This window comes from Phasianus colchicus, chromosome 14 (genome assembly GCF_987193195.1).
Source record: "Phasianus colchicus chromosome 14, bPhaCol1.hap1.1, whole genome shotgun sequence".
Classification (NCBI taxonomy): Eukaryota; Metazoa; Chordata; class Aves; order Galliformes; family Phasianidae; genus Phasianus; species Phasianus colchicus.
The window spans coordinates 6,896,126-6,916,186 of NC_143449.1; the positions used below are offsets into that span (position 1 = coordinate 6,896,126).

Consider the following 20,061-nt stretch of genomic DNA (forward strand, 5'->3'; position numbering starts at 1 on the left):
GTTCTGGGGGCAGCCAGCCCATGGTAGTGATTGGGACTGGGTGGACTCTGAGGTCCCTTCCAGCCCAACCATTCTGTGATTCTGTGATTCTCAGTTCTGTCATTTGTGGGTTTTGTTTAGATCAAATTAAAAACATAAGTACAGTAGTAAAAAAATCATTTTATGTGTAGTAATGTGAAAATGGTAACAGGCCAAAATGCCCGTGTTATCGTGAAAACCTGGGCAGAGTGAGCATCTTTGCCTTTCCCATTTGGTCATGTAGTTTTTATGTGGGAGGTATTCTGGAGCAGGGCAGAGTGGGTTTGATTATCTCCTGCTGATCTATGGGCTGGAAGTCCTGGCAAAATGTCAGCTGTGTCACGGTCAGTGCTGTGCTTGCAGGCTTTGCTCAGCCCCGTGCTTGTGGCTGCAGCTGGCCGGTGGTGCCCAGGGCTGTTGTACCACAATGATGGGCCTCACTGTGTCAGCACTGTGTCACCTTTGGACAGTGCTTCTGAAGAAAACTGTGACTTCTGCAGTTAAGAAACAAAACAGAACATCAGTTCCTTCATCTCAGATTTAAGAGAGTGACTGCAGGAACGCGTGCTGTCTGTGAATCAGTGCAGGGAAGGCTCTGCCTGACGCTCACCGCGGCTCTGCGCGTGCCTGCCATAAATGGAGCTGCTGGAAGGCAAGGTGCTCGTCGAGCTGTAACCTTTAACAACACGCAGCGGAGCCCACGTCACATCTGATCCGTTTGAAATCATACTCTATTTTCAGGTCCTAAAACAGTCGGAGTTCGTTTTACCGAGCGTTGCTTGTTTGTGAAACCAGCTGCTCAGTCCAGGCTTGAATTTCAATATTGAAGAAAGATGGGGAATTCCAGAAGTGTTACCTGCCCTGTGTTTCCTCAGTTATGGAACTTGCACAGCAGTTCCTGGGTATCTTTTCCCTTGGGTCAGTACAGCTGGTCCTTAGGGCTCACAACGCACTGTGCCTGGGGACAGGTGGTGCCTCAGGCAGCCCAAGAGGTCTGCGTGGTGACAGCTCAGAGAAAGGAACCTGAATTGTTTTCAGGGTACCATCATATTTTCCCACTCAGGGCTGTGAAGGATTTTAAAGCATATATATCACTTGTTTCTGTGTGCGAAAGTGTTTTTAGCTGGTACTTTTGAGTAAACTTCTGTTGGGAATATGGATTCTTTTGAAGCCCCGTGCTCAGGAGTAAACTCTCTGCAAAAACAAAGCAAGGGGAGAGCAGAGGTCCCAGTGCTTGTTGCCTGCGCTGCCCGGCGTGCTGCCTGTCTTACGTCACACGAGTGGTACCCCTGGGTCTGAGGCTGTTTCAGGAAGCCATGTAAACATTGCTTTGGAAGCCTGGTTTTAGAAAGGGAATTGGTCTGTAAGCAATTACAGGACATAAAAGTTAATTAAAAAAAGGTAAGACTTTAAGAGAAATTTTAAAAAAGGAAAATAAAAGTTTGTTCTTGATACTGATACAATTATTTTTAGGAACTGCATGCATTTATAGCAGCCAGCAGCAGCCTTTTTGCAGACAGCCTTCCTTCCCTCCCAGCCTTCCTTCACCAGCAGCAGGTTTTCCACCTCTCCCCATGTGCCAGCACCTCACCTGACAGGCATGCTTTGTGTTCTGCTTTTACAGGAGGCTGTGAGGGCTGCTGAAGATGTCCGATAGTCTGGATGTTGAAGAGAAACCTCCAGCCCCGCCGTTGAGAATGAACAGCAACAACCGTGATTCTTCAGCACTAAACCACAGCTCCAAACCGCTCCCCATGGCCCCCGAGGAGAAGAACAAGAAAGCCAGGCTGCGCTCCATCTTCCCGGGAGGAGGGGATAAAAGTAAAGTATCAGCATTGGGTGGTTGCATCCTTCTCTTGCTCTCTGTTGGTTGCCGTGTGTACTTTCTGCCCGTTTTCTTTCTGTTTCAGTTGCAAAACATGATAATTCAAGTCCTTCTGAGGCCTTCTGTTCCAATTACTCTAGTAACATGTTTCAAAAGAGGAGGAGGTATCCAGGCAGTTCCTGGTTTGTCTCTGAGATGGCAGTGGGACACACACGCACACTGTGCCACTTGCCTTTTAAAAATACCCCTACGTTCAGTTGGGGGAATCCTTTTCTTGGATTTTGCTTTGGGTTTGGAGTAAAACCAGAGATGAGATTGTATGCTTTGCAAAACAGATTTGCAGAAGTGAGAAGGCAATATGCTTGACACTTTATTTCAGTGCTCTTGCATCCCATGGATGGGAGCAAGGCTGTTCTTGTTTGTTCCTATTGCACTGATAGTGGATGCAGAATGGCTTGTTTTGAAGCCTGCTGGATATGTTCACAGTGTCTCTTAAAAATGCAGGAAACAGCATTTCAGTTGCATTCTCTGAATTTACAGAAGGAAGCGAGTCTTGAGTTACTTTATTTGCAGAATCAAGGAGGTAAACTAACCCTCTTTTTTTAATGCTGTCGACCTGATGGGTGCTGAGGGAGCCGACTGATGTCTCTGCAGGGCCGCCCTGGATTATCTTTGAAAGGTAACCAGGCATGTTTCCCAGTGGAAAAAAGATGAATGTCACTTCTGTCTTCAAGGAGAAGGTGCAAGGAGCTATACACCAGTCAGCCTCTGTTGGTGACTGGGAAGCCAGTGGAGTAAACTTCCCTGGAAACCATTTGCAAACATCTAAGGGATAAGAATTTGACCAGGAGTGCTGAGAGAACCCTGTGAAATGCAACCAGAGGAGATGTCGCACCTGGGGGCAAATGGCCCCATGCACACTGGGATCGTCCTGCTGGAAAGCAGTTCTGCAGAAGCTGTGGGGGTCCTCACAGGCAAGAAGCCAGTCCTGCCAGCAGTGTGTGCCCCTGTGGCAAAAAGAGGCCACGAGAATTCTAGGCTGCATGTGGAAGGGTTGCCAGCAGGTGAAGGAATATGGTCATCCCCTCCACTCCATGCTTTGTGGGAGGATGTAAAGAAGACAGGGCCAGACTTCTCTGCGTGGTGTCCAGTGCCAGTACAAGAGGCAGTGTGACCAGTACAAGGCCCAGTGACCTCATCCTGAGTGCTCATCTCTCATAATGTCTGTTGTGGGACAGACCCAGACCTCAAGTGGAACTGACTGATCCCAAACCGCTGCCTTCTGGGAACAACATGAATTTTCGGTTGGCTCATTTTAAAGGCCAAAATTAAGCAAGCTGGGGGAGATTTTAATTCCCAGAATGACGTGGGTCACTTCTTCCCCTGACTGCTGGCGAGTCAGCATGTCACTGCTCTGAGGGAGCATCTATAAAACAGGAGGTGCTGAGCATGACATACAGAGATGGGAGATCTAGCAACAGCCCCTCCTGGAAATGCTCAGTGACATTAAAAATAGACATAATTAACTATCAGTCAGAGTAGTTTTAGGAAACATGCAAGTATCATGATTTTAAATGTTACTGGGAGTAGCATTTAAGTAAGCTAAGATTTATTGCTTAATTTTGATGGGTGAAATAATAAATGGAAGAAATTTAACTTGGCTGGCCAAACCCCTGGAGGGGTTTGTGTGTCGTGCTTGGCTGGTGGCTCAGGGCATCAGCTGCCCAGAGCGTGCTCTGCACATCAGTGACACGGTTTTCAGAGTCATCCTGCTTATAAAACCAGAGATGATTAAGATGGCCATTCTCTTGGGTGCAGTGCTTTGCAGCCTCATGGATTTATAGCGATAGCCCAGTGCTTGTGCAGAGAAGTGAAGGAGGTGCTGTGGCAGGGTGTTTGTGACCAATGTGCAGGACCTCGCTGGCACAGCAGGTAGAGCTGTAGAGCGCAGGGATGGCTGTGCTGAGGTGCAGGGCTGTGCAGGGCAGCCAGCACTGTTCTGCAGCGTTTAGCAGTGCAGTGTCTTGGTTTTCAGAAATGGTTTGAGCCCTTCTGCATTTAAGGCCTTGCTTTGGTAAGCTGCTGATGCCTGTGGGGCCCTCTGTGCTTTTATAGCCACATCCTAGAGCACCTGACCTGCATGCCTTGGCCCAGCTCCTCTTGTCCCATCCTGAGGAAGGTGTCCCCAGGAAATGGGAGCCGAGGAAGCCAAGACAGAGGTACTGAAACAGCTTTCCAGTGTCCCATGGGCCTGAAACCCACTCCCCATAACCCTGTGGGGTTGGCTGAAGCTGTGAAGTTGGCTCTTCTCTGTAATACAGTGGTGGAAGCTGTAGTGGAGTTCGCAGCGTTAGCTTTTCCTTTCAACTGAGAGCTGTTTCCTCAGGAGAACTGAGAGAAGGAAGAGCTGACTTGTGCTCTTCCAGCTGTCTGGATACATCCTTGCTTTGTGTTGGTTAAGCTACCTGCAGTTACTCTGCTGTGCAATAAATCAACACTATGCCTGAACTGGTGGCTCCACAGAGGCCCTACAGGATATTCAAGCTATAAAGAACAGAGTGGGCAGCAGACCCCCACGGCTAACAGCCTCCTCACAGCTCAAGAGCTGCAGTGAATGCTGTCACTCCCAGTGCTTAACCTGCAGATGGAAATGGAGTCGGACTTTAAGTCTTCTGGATGCTCCTGGATGGTTATAAAGAAAGAGGGAAGAAATAAGGATAAGGTGCTGAACTTGGACATGAAGGAGGGCAGTGAGCGGGAGAAGAGAAAAGGAGCAGGTTGCAGGAGAGGGGATGAAAGAAGGTGCAGGGCAAGATGAGGAGGCGAGCAAACAGGAGGGTATGGCATGAGGTCAGTCTTTTCCTCCCTGAAGGAAGGCTGCTGCTCAGCTGACTCACACTTCTCTGCTGAACAACTGTTCTTTTAGAGTAATAATAATAATACAGATGATGATGCAGCCTGTGGAAGACAACACTCTCTGCTTGTTCTCTTTCCATCTAATAGTTCCTGAGGCAGTGTGGGTGGGCCCTTGTGGCTAACTGCTCTGCATCAGGAGTGTAGTGTGGGGGGCAATTACAAGGAAATAAAATCCAGTATAGAACCCTTGAATCCAAACAGTCCCTGCTCCAAAGTATTCGTGCCTTTTTGTATTGTTTTGCCAGCTTACCTAAAACAGGAGCAGTGTGGGTTGCAGGGCACAGACAGAAGTGTCAGAGCTTTTAGGCAGTGAAGGAGGTAGACAGTGTTGCAAGAAGAATCCTCGTTCTGTATCTCATTGATGCCATGTCAGTGTTTGGAGCATAGGCAGTACGTGTGCAGTCTGGTTTGTGAAGCAGGAGCCAGACCATGGGAAGGGAGCTGGGATGCACGTCCTCTGTGGGAGTGCTGCTGCTGGGGAGCACTTCCTGTAATGCCTTTAGCTATTGCTTTAAACTGAGTTTGATGGCCCTTTAAATCCAGATTTCCCTGCATTTGCTTGCCAGTGGATGAGGTAGGAGTAGCCAGTTTTGTTATCTACAATAAAAAATCATATATGCTGAACAAAAGTGACGTCTTCCAACTGGCAACATTTATCCTGAAAATTAAAGCAACAACACCTTTGAGATAAAAGAAGGTAAAAAGCCTTTATGTTATATGTGATATATTGCTGCTATCGTTACTGAATGCCAAATGAAAATAATTTATCAATTAACATTGTGGAGGAGCTTGCAGTACAGATGGAAGGTGACGTTGAATTATTTAATGAGGATAAATGCAACAGTGCAGAGGAAGGATTAGAAACATCCAAAGTACTCAGGACTTTAATTAGGAAGAGCAGAGCATCTTCCTCTAAATGAGGCTGTAAGGTAGAAGAAGAAAAATGTGCAAAGAGAGCTTTCCTTTCTTGTTAGATAAAACATAACTTACACTGATTTGCTCTGTGAAGCTGTGCTATCTGTGAGCAAAGGCGGATGTGGGGGGTGATGGTACAGCCCATGGGTGAGATGCTCAGCAAGTGGGCAGGTGTAGCACTGGGACACAGCAGAGTGGTGATTGTATGTCTGTGAGCAGAGAATTGCTTATGTTAGAAGGGCAGTGCACCACAAGATGGGTTTTATGAAGCTCTGTCCTGGCTGATGTGGTAGAAAGGGAAGCTTGTGTCTGAGGTAAGGAACAAACTCTTCATGCAGCTGTCTTTAACGTGTGTAGATGGCTGTCAGTGATGCTGCAAGGAGGAGTGTGAAAGGTGAAGATGGGAACTGAGCAACTGCTCCTTTCTGTCCTGCTGATGTGTCTCTGACACATGTATACACTTTCATATTACCATTAATCATGGTAACATGGTGGCATTTAGAGATCCTGATGGGGTAGTTGTTGTGGTGAGCACAGCACAAACCTGCCTGGCTCGGGGGTTCTCACAGTTATTGTGTGAAGTCACATCAGCACAACTGAGTGTGATGAGGGCACGTCACCAGGTGGGCAGGGGGTGGGTAGGAGGGGCAGCAGAGGAGAGGTGGGATGCTAAGGTGTAGATAACTCAATTTAGTGACACGAGTTGATGTGATTTATTTATTTTCATTCAGCGTGAGCTTTGTGCTCATTTTTTTGAGTTTGCATTAATAACTTTCACATTCTGCAAGCAAGCACCATGATATTTGTTCTGTTCCAGCTGTGAGCATGTAATTTCTCACTGAAACAATGAACACGTGGGGTAGCATGGCACTGCCCTTCAGCTGTGTGCAATCTGCCCCTGGCATGAGCAGACCCAGCAAAGAGCTCCGCACCGCATCGTTCACCTGCAGCAGAGTTGCCCTGCAAGATGCAGGTGCTTGGGCAGCCAATAGCTCAGTGCCTGCCAGCAGGCTGGGGTCTGAGCACAGGTTTGTGCTTCCTTCATCTGTGTGTTTAGGAGAAGTCCAGAGCCAGTGTTGCTGTTGCTCAGGCCTATCACTGTTGCACACGGATTCTCATTGCAGCCTCTCAGCCTTTCTTCTGCTCGTTCTTTGTCAGGGTCAGTGCAGCTGGGCTGAAGGGAGGTTTGTCGGTAGTGAAAGCAAAGGAAGTGAATGACTGTAAAGGATGGTCCCAAAAGGTGTTAGATAAGGAAGGAGAGGAGAAATGTGTGGGTTGACTGGCTTCCAGGTCTGTTTCCCTCAGTAAGGTACTTCCCAGTCTGTGAATGCTGGCCAAGGGGCTTCAAAAATGTATTTATATTCCTTGAAACCTGACTTTTATGGATATGTCTCATTGTTGTGAGCTCAAATGAAGCTTTTCCAGTGGCATTTATGGGATTTCGTTGTGTGCAGATTCTTTGGTTCCTAATACAGGAAAAGCTGCTGTGTCAGTCTTCTGCTTAAGTGAGGAGCAGGAACAGGGCCTTCATCATCTTCTGAGCTGCCTGCTTTCATTGAACCTGCAGGGACCTGGTTATCTTCATATCCTTTCCTCTCTGATTTGGCTCATTCTGACGGATTCACAGCATGCTGGAGAAGACACCCGTACAAAGAGGCAGTTGTGCACATCCTGGGTTCTTTACTTCTGCAGGAACCTGGAGAGCAGGAACGTAATGGCTAGAGATGAAAACTCAGTGAAGAAAAGAACTGATAATAGAAGCCATAGTGCTCAGAGGTGACCTAAGAAGGTGACTCCATGACCTTACAGCCCCATGCTTTGGCAACCTCTTGGAAGAAAACCAAAATCAGATATATCACCTTCTAGACCTTCTCAAGACAAGGGCTGACAGGCTGGTATTGCATTAACTTTGGTCTCATGGTCGAGTAAGATAAACTCTGAACTGTTCTGCACATATAAAATACTGTTTTGAGTGCACATGACTGTGAAACTATTTGATTGAAAAGCTGTGCAGAAAATAAGTGCTTGTTAACACTTTGCTTCTAGCCAATAAGAAGAAAGAGAAAGAACGCCCTGAGATCTCTCTTCCTTCAGACTTTGAACACACGATTCATGTGGGGTTTGATGCCGTCACTGGAGAATTCACAGTAAGTAACTGCTGTGTTGCATATTTACTAAAGCTTCCAGTTCCTTTATGGTAAAATAGCTGCCTGTTGCCAGAAACTACAGATGACAGCAGCCAGGCTGCGAAGAGAGACCTTTATTGGTTGAGTTTAGGGCTTGGAGTGTTCTGCTTCTGATTCAGGCTGCTTTTTTTCTCCAAGGATTATTGGCAGTGTTTGTGGAAAATGAAAGCTGGGAAGAACGTAGGTGTACACTTCTGTCAGTCCCACCAACTGCTACAGGGGTTGGTTATTCAGTCCTTAGGAAAGCATTGAAAAACCCCACACATGTGCATAGTGTGTCTCTCTGCAGACAGTCAGCCCCAATGTGCAAAATCCAGCCGCTCTGCAGACAGCTCATGGAGGTGCTCAGGAAGTGGCAATGTTGTCCATTCATTTTAATCCAGTAATCTTCAAAATACATCCATGGGTTAGGTGCTCAGATGCATTTCTGTGCTAATAAAGTAGCAGTCAGCTTGCTCTACTTACATCAGAAAGTACATGAAACACTGGGAAAAATGAGTCTGATAGAAGCTCCTTGAAGTCTGCAGGGGACTTCAAAGCATTTTTCTCTCAGACTGTTGCCTGGTGAAACCGTTTGTCAGCGAAGTGAGGATGGCAGTGAGTTTACATTTGATTGAGCTGTGGAGGTGAGAGGAAACACGAGCAGTTGTGTGTGCCATCAGTAGTACCCTGTGGGCTGAGTGGTCGGGCTGTGTTGTCGCCGTATGTCACACTGGTGTGTGTGCTGCATACACCACACAGGATGGGACAAATCACCTTCCTGGACAAAGTACAGCTGATTTCTGGAATTTCTTTATCACTTTTTTTTTTACTTTTACTGCCCCTTCTGTTTACCAAAAGCATTCCCAAAGGCCAGAAAGTTTCTGTATGCTGCAGCAGCTTTAGCAGCAGTAGAAGGAAAAAAAAAACAAAACGGCAGCTTGTCTTCAAAGGAGTGAAACTGAAATATTCTTGTAATTAAGAAATACAGTTACACTTAAAATATGTAGAATAGTTAATTAGCTTTTTTAAAACAGATGTCACTTATAAACACTTCTTATAGCCAGAGGAAGAGTGACTCCTCCCATGCAGCTTGCCAGCACAGGTCTCATGCCGCAGTCCTAGCGGAGCAAAGTATCAGCCAGCAAGGGCACAGCTCTGTTAGGAACTTCTGTCGGCCCCCACAGGGTCTCTGTCTGCAAGTGCTGCATTTCATGTCACACAGGGCATGTTTGATTTGTCCCAGCCTGCGTATGACTGGTGTATCAGTTCTACCAAAGGGACTGCCATGAGCCGTGCCATCTGAAGCGTCTCGCTGTCTGGTGATCACACTGTCTCCTTCAGAAGTTTGGAAGTGTCTTGGGAATGTGCAATAAGTGTGTGAATGTATGGTTGCTTTGTGTTTGCTTGCTTTTGTGTTTCTTGTTTGTTTGTTTCAAATGGTGACAGTTGCCATGCTGTGTGTGTTTGCTCTGCTGGTTGTGCAATGCATTGAGCCATTTGCTAACAGCCAGCAGTTACCCTCCACTGCATTCCCTGATTCCCCAGAGCTGCATCTCCAGTCAAAGCTGGGAACACCTGCATGGACTCCTAAGCTTTGGCTTTCAGGCTTGAGCATCAAGCTGTGTTGTTGCTCCTGAACATATATGTTGTTTGCCCATTTCACCGTGCTTGGAGCAACCACGTTTGCTAAGAAATAGGACTGAAAGCTCCAAGTAAAATTGGCTTGAAGCCGTTGGGTGGGAGCATGCTTCTGGAGCATTTTATTGATCTATTTTGAAGAAGCATTTTCTGAATGGAGGAAGAAGTGTGGTTTGCAAGGTTTTGGTGTGAGTTCTGTGAGGCATTCATTTTTGAAAGTTTCCTGATCCCCAGTCCAGAACAAAACGTGTTCCAACTTTAAGTTTCAAGATGATGATATTAGCAAGTGGGAGAAAGGTGTGGTATTCACCCAAACAAGTTGCACATTATTCTTCTATCTAATAAAGCCTTTTTTTTTTGAATTGCCTTAATTTTATGTGGCACTTGTAGATTATTTGGGTTATGACAGCACACAGCCTCCTGGTGTGGAATCTGGATGTGACCTGCTGCTTTCTCCATGGCACTCTGTTGACTCACACTCTGGCCAGTTGTGATCTTGAGGCTGGAGAAGCATTTTGGATGTGTAGAGCCATTCAGAATTGCTTTAAGAACTGGACAATCAGCAGAAGCCTGGATATTTATCTTTTTGCTTCATAAAATTTTTAAGAATGAAATCCTGAGTAATTTTTCCAGTCACTTGCTGTTGATCCTCAGCAATGTGTTTTTTTTATAAGGGAGAGAAAAACTGGTATGAAAAAGAAAGGAGGGGAAATAATGCTTCCAAACTTTGGAATGATTGTGATTTTTCTGTTTTCCTAAGCCTGTCTTCCTGTAGCCCGTCCACCACCCAGTCTACTTGCTATCTGCCTCTGAACTCCCATTTTAGATGGGACTTTCCCCATTTTGGCCCACTGGTTTCACCTCCTACCACCTTCTAAGTTGTCCCACATTCTGTTTTAACTTTCTTTTCTTTCTTTATTTACGTCCATTACAGCCAGATCTCTATGGCTCACAGATGTGCACAGGGAAGCTCCCAGAGGTGCGTCACAGGCCCAAAAGAAGCTTGCATCAAAGTGCTTCTTTGAGATGTCATAGCACTGCAGCAGCAGGTCGATGTGTGTGCAGTAGATTTGTTGCTTGGCTTATCCCACTTTTTTCATTAATCCCAAACTCTGGAGGCCCATGTCACACATTGTTTTGCAGAGAACTTAGGAAGAAGCTATATTGAAATGTTTGTCTCTGTTGGGGTGGCACCAAGGGTTAAGCTTAAATGCAGTTCAGGTGTAGTGTTCCATTCCTAGGCCCTACAATTTGCTGGTAGATGGTAGCCGTGCAGTAAATGGGGAAAATTACAGGCTCTCAAATTTAGGAAATTATACTGGATATTTAAAGCAATCTTTTGTTAATACAATTCCAATGCAGAGTTGCAGCTTTCAGCGTTCGGATCAATTTTCAAATGCCTTCCTTGTCAGCTGTTAGAGATTTCATACGAGGCATTGGCACTCAGCCTGCTTCTTGTATCCTGAATTTCTGCCTTTCTACAGTGGAGAACTTAAAGCACTGCAGGAGCTCAAAAAAGAGGCATCCTTAGCAGCAGCAGCAGCTGTGGTACAACTCAGTGTTACAATTTTGAGAATTTAAATGCAGAGGCTTAACCTCTCTGTGGTATCTGATGTGCTGAAAATTATTGTGTCAGGGTGGGGTTTACCTTTTGATCAGACAACAGTGATCATTTCAGCCATGTGTTTGCATTATTAAGCATTAAAAATCCAGTGTAAAGCTCCTAAAATACACGGCGTTGTCCACAAATATAGAATAGTCTTGTCATGTATGCACTGAATCACCAGGAAAACAAGCTAATCCTCAAATCATTATTCCATGGAAGAGCAGTGTTGATTGAAAGATGAGATTCATGCACTTTTTTTCCTATCACAATCATAACTTTCTTTTCTTTTTAAAGTCGGATCCTGGTTTTAGCTCTGTATTTTAATAGAGAAGAGAATGATTGCATCTACTGTATATGCTTCAAATTTTAATTGTAAAGCATCAATCAGAATTTCTGAAAGTAATCTTACAGGTAGCATGGGATTTTGGTAAAGATCTGTACAACTGCAGCTGTTGTATGCTCTTAATTCACATTCTTTCCACTTGACATCTGCAGGGCATTCCAGAGCAGTGGGCCAGGCTACTACAGACCTCCAACATAACAAAACTAGAGCAGAAGAAGAATCCTCAAGCAGTTCTAGATGTCCTCAAATTTTATGATTCCAAAGAAACAGTTAACAACCAGAAATACATGAGCTTTACGTCAGGAGGTAAGTTAACATCTTGCTGCGAAAGAGGGGATGTCCAAGCTGAAGTTTTAGAGTGTCCAGTGGTCAACAGTCAACCTTAAACATTGCACACTGTGGAATGCTCCATGTGAGATGAGTTAATTTGCCCTTTTGTCCTCTGACTGTCCTTGATACTCTGACTTCTCTTCTTGTTTTTGGAACTAAATAAGATACTAGATGGAGCAGTTGCTGCCATCAGAGGCATTTGTGGCCAAAAATCGTGTTTACTTTTTTTTTATTTCTTCTTTGCATCTTTCTTTCTTCTCAGCGTTCAGTTTGGGGTACGAAGGATGTCTGTTCAGTCCATCTTAGGAGTTACTGTTGGCTCCTAAGAGCAATGGACTCAGAGGAATTTTTGTGTTATTTTATGAAGAATTTTAAAGGCTTTTCATATGAGCTGTAGAGAAGATTAGGCTGCTACGTGTAAATGCGCAAATAAAATTCCAAGTGGGTGCTGTAGTGGAGCCCAAAATGGGCTCTGGCCACACAGGAAGTGAAGGAAGGCAGTAAGGATGTCCAGAGCAACCTCTGCAGCATCCCAGGAAGATCCTCACAAGCTAGGCATTACCTTGCTAAAGCCTGCAGACGTTGGTGTCATTTTTTCTCTTGGTTGTGTACAGTCTGCAGAATTGTAGTGCAGCATTGCAAAAGCAAGAAAGCAAGAGCAAGTCTGTGCTGTACTTTGCTCTTTTTTTGTTTCCTTTGGCCTATTTTTTTTTTCATTTTGCTTAACAAGCACTGGCTTGCTATAAATCCAGCAAAAAAAGCAGAGGATTTCCTAAAAGCAGTGTATCTGGATTCTGTGTTGATGTGTTCTGCTGTTTCTTAATAAGTGAGACACATTCAAAACGAAAATATCAGCAAGGTACATTTACTTTGGTAAAGCCCTGTTGACATGTTCAGCTAATGAGGGGCTGTCTGCCTCCAGCAGCATTTCAGACTTAACCTGCAGCCGTTCAAATCCTCCTTGTGGAAGTCTGGCAGCAGGGTCTCTCATTTCCTCCATTTGCTCCATACAACCTCCAAAGCACAGAGTGGGGCAGCTGCTCTGAGCTTCTTCTAAAAACTGTGCAGTTCTTTCCAGAAGGTTAATATTTGTCATTGTTTGTAGGGAAAGCATCTTCTTCCTGAAGTTCATAATTGAAGAATTTAACTGTCTAACTTGACACCTTAATGTCCATTAAGATAGCAAGTACTTCTGTGATGAGTGCTGAATTCACAATAATTACTGTTTGCTCCCAAACTCAACATTACCCACAGTTTGAGGGAGGGGTATATCTGTGTTCAGCATTAAAAGTAGGACTTAACATCTTGATAGAGCTGTTGCTGTGCTGTGTTGCAATAGAAGTGCCCTAACCACGGGGCTCCCCAGAACCTCTGTGCACTTAGCAAGCTAGAGAGCATCAGTGCGTGCAGCTTATTAAACAAACAGCTCTCTGGGGGGACAGAAGCATTGGATGTTAAAGAACAATTTGCATTTCATTTTTTTTTAAAATATTTCTCTTTGTATTTTATTTACTGGCAAAGCAGGGATAACAGTAGACTACAGGAACAGAGGAAAAAAAATCCATCCTGCTATATTGTTACCTTGCTTTCTTTGTGAAATAATTCTTGCTACTGGAAGGATGTTGTGAAAGAAAAACAGTGTCAGTTTGAATGTACTGTTGTGTGGGATTCCCCACAGCAGGTGCTGCTTTATAACTGTGTTGCTTTCTCTACACGTTGCAGATAAAAGTGCCCATGGATACATAGAAGCCCATCCTTCGGTGAGTGTGAACGTCACCTTTTCCTTCTGTAGTGCTTGGTTGCAGAGCAGTGAGGTGCTGGCCTGATGGGCTGCAGGGAGGTACAGCTCAGTGTCTCCCAGAGCACCAATCTTCTAATATTCCCTTTAAGTACTTTCCTACATTTGAAAGTCTGGTTTTGCAGCCAGAAGATTGCTTACTGTTCTTAGCCGTGGTGGAATATATAATTCACAACAATATGCAGTGCTGTCTAATGAGGCCATTTTAATATAGCTTTAGCAACTTAGAATCCGTTTCTATTAAATTTCATGATTTATCCTCAGTACAGCTGGTTGTGTAGCTGAATATGAATAAGGTTATAATTGATATGTAACTCACTGGAGCCATTGAAAGAAAGTTTTAAATAATGATTCACTCTAATTAATACTGAATTGCCATAGCAATCCCAAAGATGTACTCATGACATTCGCATTAATATTGACCAGATTTATTAGTGTTAATGTTGCTGCATTAAATAGCAAATGATTGAGTGGGGATTTGGCCTTTATTTTCAAGTGCTAAGCAACATAATTTTGGATCTGGGATTACACAGCAGAGACTGTGTAGAATGAAATGAAAATCATCTTTGTTTACTTTATTTGTTGTTGTTGCTTTTCAGTTGATGCCCCTTTTGTTATCTTTCATAGAACAAAACTTCTAAAGGGTTTGGGTCCCATGGGGGCCCTGTGGGGCCTTCCAAGTATTTGTCCCCATCTGTGGCACTCCACAGGGTGCTGCAGTGCTCTGGTCTGTGCTGGGGGTCAGCCCTGGGGAGGTGCCCATGGGCAGCATGTGGGCTGATGCTGTCCTGCAGAGCAAACTGCTCTGACAGGAGCGAGCAGTCCTTGCAGTCACTGTAATTTCATTTCACTCCTTAATGGGGGTCTGGCATTAAGTAATATGACATTGTATATGTTCTAGCTGCACAATTCAGTTCTGTCAGACCAAACCTGGAGCCCAGTGGAAAAAGTAGTTAATAAGAGTTGAACAGAAATGTGATTATTCCCTTCCTTATTTTTTCCTAGATCATCTTTTTCCCATGTAAGCAAACTGTTCATGATGTATAGAAAGAGATACGCAGATTTAATATCTGACAGTGCCATACACCTTTAACATTGCTCTGTAAACCAGCGTTTAGAATCTCTTGTGTATCAGTCTCTACTTATGCAGGCCATATTGGTGGCCTTTTTCTCCTGTTACCATTAAAAGGTTGGTGCTGGAGCAGGGTTTCGTGGAGCACGCTGTGTGTGTTGTCAGGCATAGCAAGGTATGGTGAGGGGCTCCTGCTGCCTGCAGGGCAAAGTGAGGCAGTGGGGGATCTGTTTGCTGCCTTATGATTAGGGAAAGAGGACAACAGTGAAAAAGGAGCTGCTAAACAGGGAAATTTGGCTCTGTGAAAGCATGCAATATGACCACCCCAGGGGTGAAATAAAAGAGAAACAAGCAGCCTTTCCCTGCAAAATAAAATTCCTGGCAAGACAATGCGGGAGGCTTTGCGTGTTGAAGTGTGTTAATTAATCTAGCCAGCAGACACCTGTTAACTTAATTAACTGCTACCATTTCTGCAATGCCAAAGCAATTAACTAGTAGCCAGGTGGGGTTTCTAGTGGTATATTCAAACATTACCTTTGGTGAAATCAGACTTTGAGAAAACTGGTGGGAATGTTTTAGCTGTTTTCATATAATTTATTGCTGCAGTGATGTTTGGGCACAGTTCAGGAGCCCACGTGTAGTTCACTATGAATAAGTAAAGAGCAAAAACAAAAAACACTGAGGAGAATTAACAAAGCATGGTAACCTTTAACCTTTAAGTGGTGGTGGTGGTCTGAATGTGTGGGCCTTGCTGTAGGGATGCAGAGGCTGTTGGTGATATGTGAGCAGACAGAAGTTGTTCATACTTCGCAGACCTCCCAGTGCCGGCTGTCACTCATGGTACTGTCTGTCTGCAGAGCACAAAAACAGCATCAGAACCCCCGTTAGCACCATCGGTTTCTGAAGAAGAGGATGAAGAAGATGAGGAAGAAGAAGATGACAACGAACCTCCACCTGTTATTGCACCACGGCCTGAACACACAAAATCAGTAGGTCCTGGCTTTGGGCAGCACTGCTGCGGTGCCGCTCTGAGCTGCGTGTTTGTGGGTGAGGGCTGCAGTACAGCCATGGGCTATTGCTTCACCCAACCTGCTGATGGCAGGACATCTGCTTGAGTTTAATTGTCCAGTTGAGAGTTTCCTGTGATGCTGATTAAAGCAGTGAATTTTATCCTAGTGTCAGATAAGAGGTAGCTCTGTGTCGTTCAGTGCTACTGCTGTAACAGTGCACAAGTTGGTGCACAGGACCTGTGTAGGGAGAGAGGTCATCAGGTGCCTTTCACACTCCTGTGGGACATGTACACCTCCATCCTCTGGGGGTATCCCTCCCTCTTCACATGTAAGGAGTTAAATAAACTGCCTAGGGTTGCACTCTTGCATGACGGAAGTTTGGTGAGAAGCACCCTACCCATGTGTGCTTTGTAAAGAGCAGGTAGAAGTCTAAAGGACTGGAATGCAGTTCCTAGTGGAACTTAAAACTTGAGACCACCAATGAGAAGTTAGTTGAGCAGTTGCGATGAGAAAAGGGAAATGCTCCGTTTCTGTTCAGGCACCTGTGTTAACTGATCAAACCACTCCTAATACTGAGTATTTCTGTTGCAAAACTGTTGCCTTCAGTGCTATGTTGGTGCCATCCCTGAATTTTTTAAGAGTTCCATTAGATCAGTCATTTTGTTTCCCACATAAAAGATGAGCAGAAGGGAACAAGGCTCTCAGACCCCAGTACATCTTTTTCTGTAGTCTGTCAACACAGTAAATTAACCATTTGTCACCTTCCAGAAAACAAATGAAAATTGAGCCCTGACCCTGAACTTGTATAAAGTTAGCCTTTGTTTTTCCTTGTCCGCTCTGAGAAGCAGAGAGTGAAAATGAACATTTTAAGCCCTGGATGTGGCTGATAGCATCTTCCTGGCACCTCTGTTTGAAATATGGTCTCAGGGCACCTCTGCAGGTCACCTTTTGACATGAACTATTTATTGTCACAGATCTACACACGCTCTGTAATCGAACCTGTCGCTGCACCAGCACCAGCTAAAGAAGCCACCACTCCCCAGCCTGAAAACTCCAACACAAACACTTTGTACAGAAACACAGACCGGCAGCGGAAAAAATCCAAGATGACAGATGAGGAGATCCTTGAGAAACTGAGTATGTATTCTGTATTTCCTGTCTGATGAAGCAGTCCTGTGTGCAGATCTCAAGTACGTGGAGAAGCGTTCATCTTCAGCATCACTGGGTCTTACAGCTCCGTATGCAAACTGTTACTGTGCCTGTAGGGAGTGGGAGAACACTGTGGGTATTCCTTCTGCCTCCAGGGGCAGTTCTGACTGAGTTGGATTTGCCTGAGCTTCTGTCTGTGCTGAAGGCTAAAGAGGAATTATTTCTGCTTCAGCAGAAGGCTGTAGCCTAGTGAATGTCCCAGTGAACTCCAGTGTGCTGATGCCCAAAGTTAAAAGAAAATTTGGCTTCCTAAATTATCTTAAATTCCTGATTTCTCACCAGTCAGAGCCAACATATTTTGCAGAAATTTCTTGGCTTTGTTGGTTGTTTGTTTTGTTTGTTTGTTTGTTTTGTGTTTTTCTTTGTTTGTTAACCTGTAGACAGCTACAGAATGAGGCAAATCCCTTCAGCCTTCATTGGGTCTCCTCCCCAGGATGTTCTAGTGAAGTAGTTACTGGGGTTACCATCACTTCTACCAATGTATCTGAGCTTGTTGTTAGAAGAATTCCCCATTTTGTCAGAGGACTCCTTTGAAAGAACATCAGCTGAGACCATGGATAGAGAAGAACAGATGTTTTCAGTGTACCCCAGAAGAAAATACTTTTATAGCAATCCTTATTTTATTTCTTAGCTTTATTCTTATAAAGATGCTTCAACGAGGCACACGTATGTGACCTGACCAGGTAAAACTGCACTGCAGGTGTTCCTCAGGAGCTGTAGCCTCCTGCATACTCACTGTGTATTCCTCAATTTTTGTGGCACTCTGACAAAGCTGATTCCCAGCGAGTTACTACTGGAATCCTAACTGTTGATCCCTCCATGGTTCATAGAAACACATGAAGCTCGTACTGATTCTATAGCACAACCATTTAATCAGCTGCTTGCACGTACTGGCTTGCAGCTCTGTGTTATCAGACTGTAGCCCGTTGGGTTCATAAGATACCTTGGTTCATTCTGTGTCTCCTGCTACCTGGTAGCACAGTCAGTGGATTGACTCCTGCCTCCTGTGTTTGATCCTAAAGCTGATAACATTACTCCTTTAATGGGGGGCAGCCACTTGGAAAGAGCCCAGTCTGGCTGTGGCTTCTTCCCAGCAGTCCTTCAGAGGCTAATTGCTGTGAAAGACAATCGTGGTGTCACACGTTCCCTCCCTGCCACCAGTGCTGCATGTCACTGCAGAGGCTGAAGCCTTTCCTAGCTGTGAGATCGCTGCTGCTGGTGTCGGGGTGTTCTGTGCCCTGGGGTGGACAGGACTGTGTAGAACTGAATGTCACTGCCGGTAGGGGGCGGGACGGGACAAGTTCCATGGCTTTGGCTGGGGAGATAATGAAATAATTAAGGTGTTTATTCCAGAGCAGGAGGTTCACCTGCAGGTATGTCAGCTTATAAAGGGAGGGATTATAGCTCCTTCACCCGAGGCTGTTTGAGGCAGGCTTCTGCCATGAGATCTGCAGGCACGTGCATACTTGAATGTAAGCGTGCTTATTATTTATTGACACTTGCGGACCTCAAATGGAGACTGAGCCCTTAAGTTATTGCAGGTTATGCCTTTAAAGTGTTTTTTTCTTAAGAATTTGATACTCGTTGAACAAGGTCTGAAGATCTGCCTTGGGCAAACTGAGATGTCGGCAGTGAAAATATTTCTTTGCTTTTATGAAGCTATCTAAAATTGTGGCCAGTGCTCGTTTGTAACAGTCCTGGGCTGATTACACTGAAGCATGTGTGTTGTGTTGGTTTTTGTTTGCTTTTGAACTCGCAGCACTTCTTCACCTTGCTGACTTCCTCTGCAATTGATTTCATGCTTCTTTTATGAAGGTGTCCCCTGCCTTCTTTTATCTTAAATTGCTTTCCTAATTCTTCTCTGCTTGAAATAACCTGGGCTTTTTTAGAGACAATTTCATTACACGTTTTCCTAGGGAGTAAAGCCTGTAATATTGAGATAAGATCAAACAAAACTCTGTCTGTAATGAAATCATGAATACGTTCTGCTGCAATTATAAAACAGAAGTGGCCAAATTGTGCTTTCTTATCCATTTAATTTAGGACTTGATAAAGGGAAGTTCTTAAAGACCTCACAGTAGTCGCTGTGTTTTTCTTGGTCCAGCACGGGGAGTGCTCCTCTGAGCTGGAGCTGCACACCAGTCAGATTGCTGCTTTCAGTGCTGTGCTATTGGACAGACGTTGGCTCAGTCACAAGAAATGAGCCACAAACAATTAACAGGCAGAAGCAGCCTCTCAGGTTTTGAACTGCAGAAGTTTGAGCTGCAATATCAGGAGTAAGTTTGGAAAATTATTATTCAAAATGTCTGTTTTCCAGTCTCTTTTTTTCTGTATTCTTTTCTAACACAAACTTTCGTGAACTTCTGCTCTTGGTCATGATGGAGAAGCAGTTCCATTCACTGGCTGAGAATAGCACCTCACCAGACACAGGGTTTTACCTGTTACCTGCCTTTGGTTAGAGAAAGGGAGACCCAGAGTCCCCTGGTCATGTTCCTCTTGGCTGAAGAGAGAGTCCATTAAGAGGGCCCATATTTGTGCAGCAGACTAAAAGCTTTACCTTCTTTGCACGTTTTGGTGAGTCCCACTTTGGTTGTGGTGCAGACCAGACAGGTGGCACTGGGTGAGCTGCACGGGTTGCCCATTGGAAGGATGGCACAGCCCAGGTCAGCTGCTGGTACACACAGTGCTGGTGGTGCTGTGACTGTTGGAGGTGAGGAGGAGGAGGTTGTTGTGTGCAGGGGCAGCAGCACGTCCCTGCTTCTGCTACAGCACTTGTGTCTGTGAGCACCCTGCTCTGAGGAGTGCTGTAGCTGCAGTAAGGAACCCAACACTGAGGTCAGTGTAACTGAGATGGAAGAAGCAATGCAAAGGATGCAGGTTACACTGTGCTGATTATAAAGAAAAAATGATTTGTCTTCTCTTGCATGGCCTTGGTGCTGTTTGTATTTTGCTTTTCATTTTGAAGTTTTGAATTGCCATTTAGTCATCAGCTTAGGTGTTGCCATTTGTATTTTTGGCAACTACTGGACCAGAAAAAAACAATACTGTTTTTGAATTACTCCTTCGGATTTGTTTGAATTTCAGATTTTGGCTCTTTCACTTGGTACAAACATAGTATCCTAATTACTGCATTCCCTCCTTCCCATTCAGACTGCCTACATCCCTGAGTGGGCAGGAAACCAGCAAGCTGTGCGTGCTGTCATTGTGGCTTCG

At 44.9% G+C, this 20,061-nt stretch overlaps 1 protein-coding gene across 6 annotated transcripts in view; it reads left to right on the plus strand.

The window, feature by feature from the left end:
* The window catches only part of PAK3 (p21 (RAC1) activated kinase 3), a 226,555-nt gene that overhangs the window by 190,208 nt on the left and 16,286 nt on the right, over nucleotides 1–20,061 (plus strand). For all 6 annotated transcript variants that reach the window (XM_090150083.1, XM_090150084.1, XM_090150086.1 and 3 more), the window contains 6 exons: nucleotides 1,643–1,839; nucleotides 7,721–7,821; nucleotides 11,582–11,735; nucleotides 13,482–13,519; nucleotides 15,487–15,618; nucleotides 16,614–16,776. In XM_090150083.1, coding sequence (XP_090006209.1) covers nucleotides 1,665–1,839; nucleotides 7,721–7,821; nucleotides 11,582–11,735; nucleotides 13,482–13,519; nucleotides 15,487–15,618; nucleotides 16,614–16,776 — 763 coding nt within the window. In that variant the 5' untranslated portion in view covers nucleotides 1,643–1,664. The remainder of the gene's footprint in view (nucleotides 1–1,642; nucleotides 1,840–7,720; nucleotides 7,822–11,581; nucleotides 11,736–13,481; nucleotides 13,520–15,486; nucleotides 15,619–16,613; nucleotides 16,777–20,061) is intronic.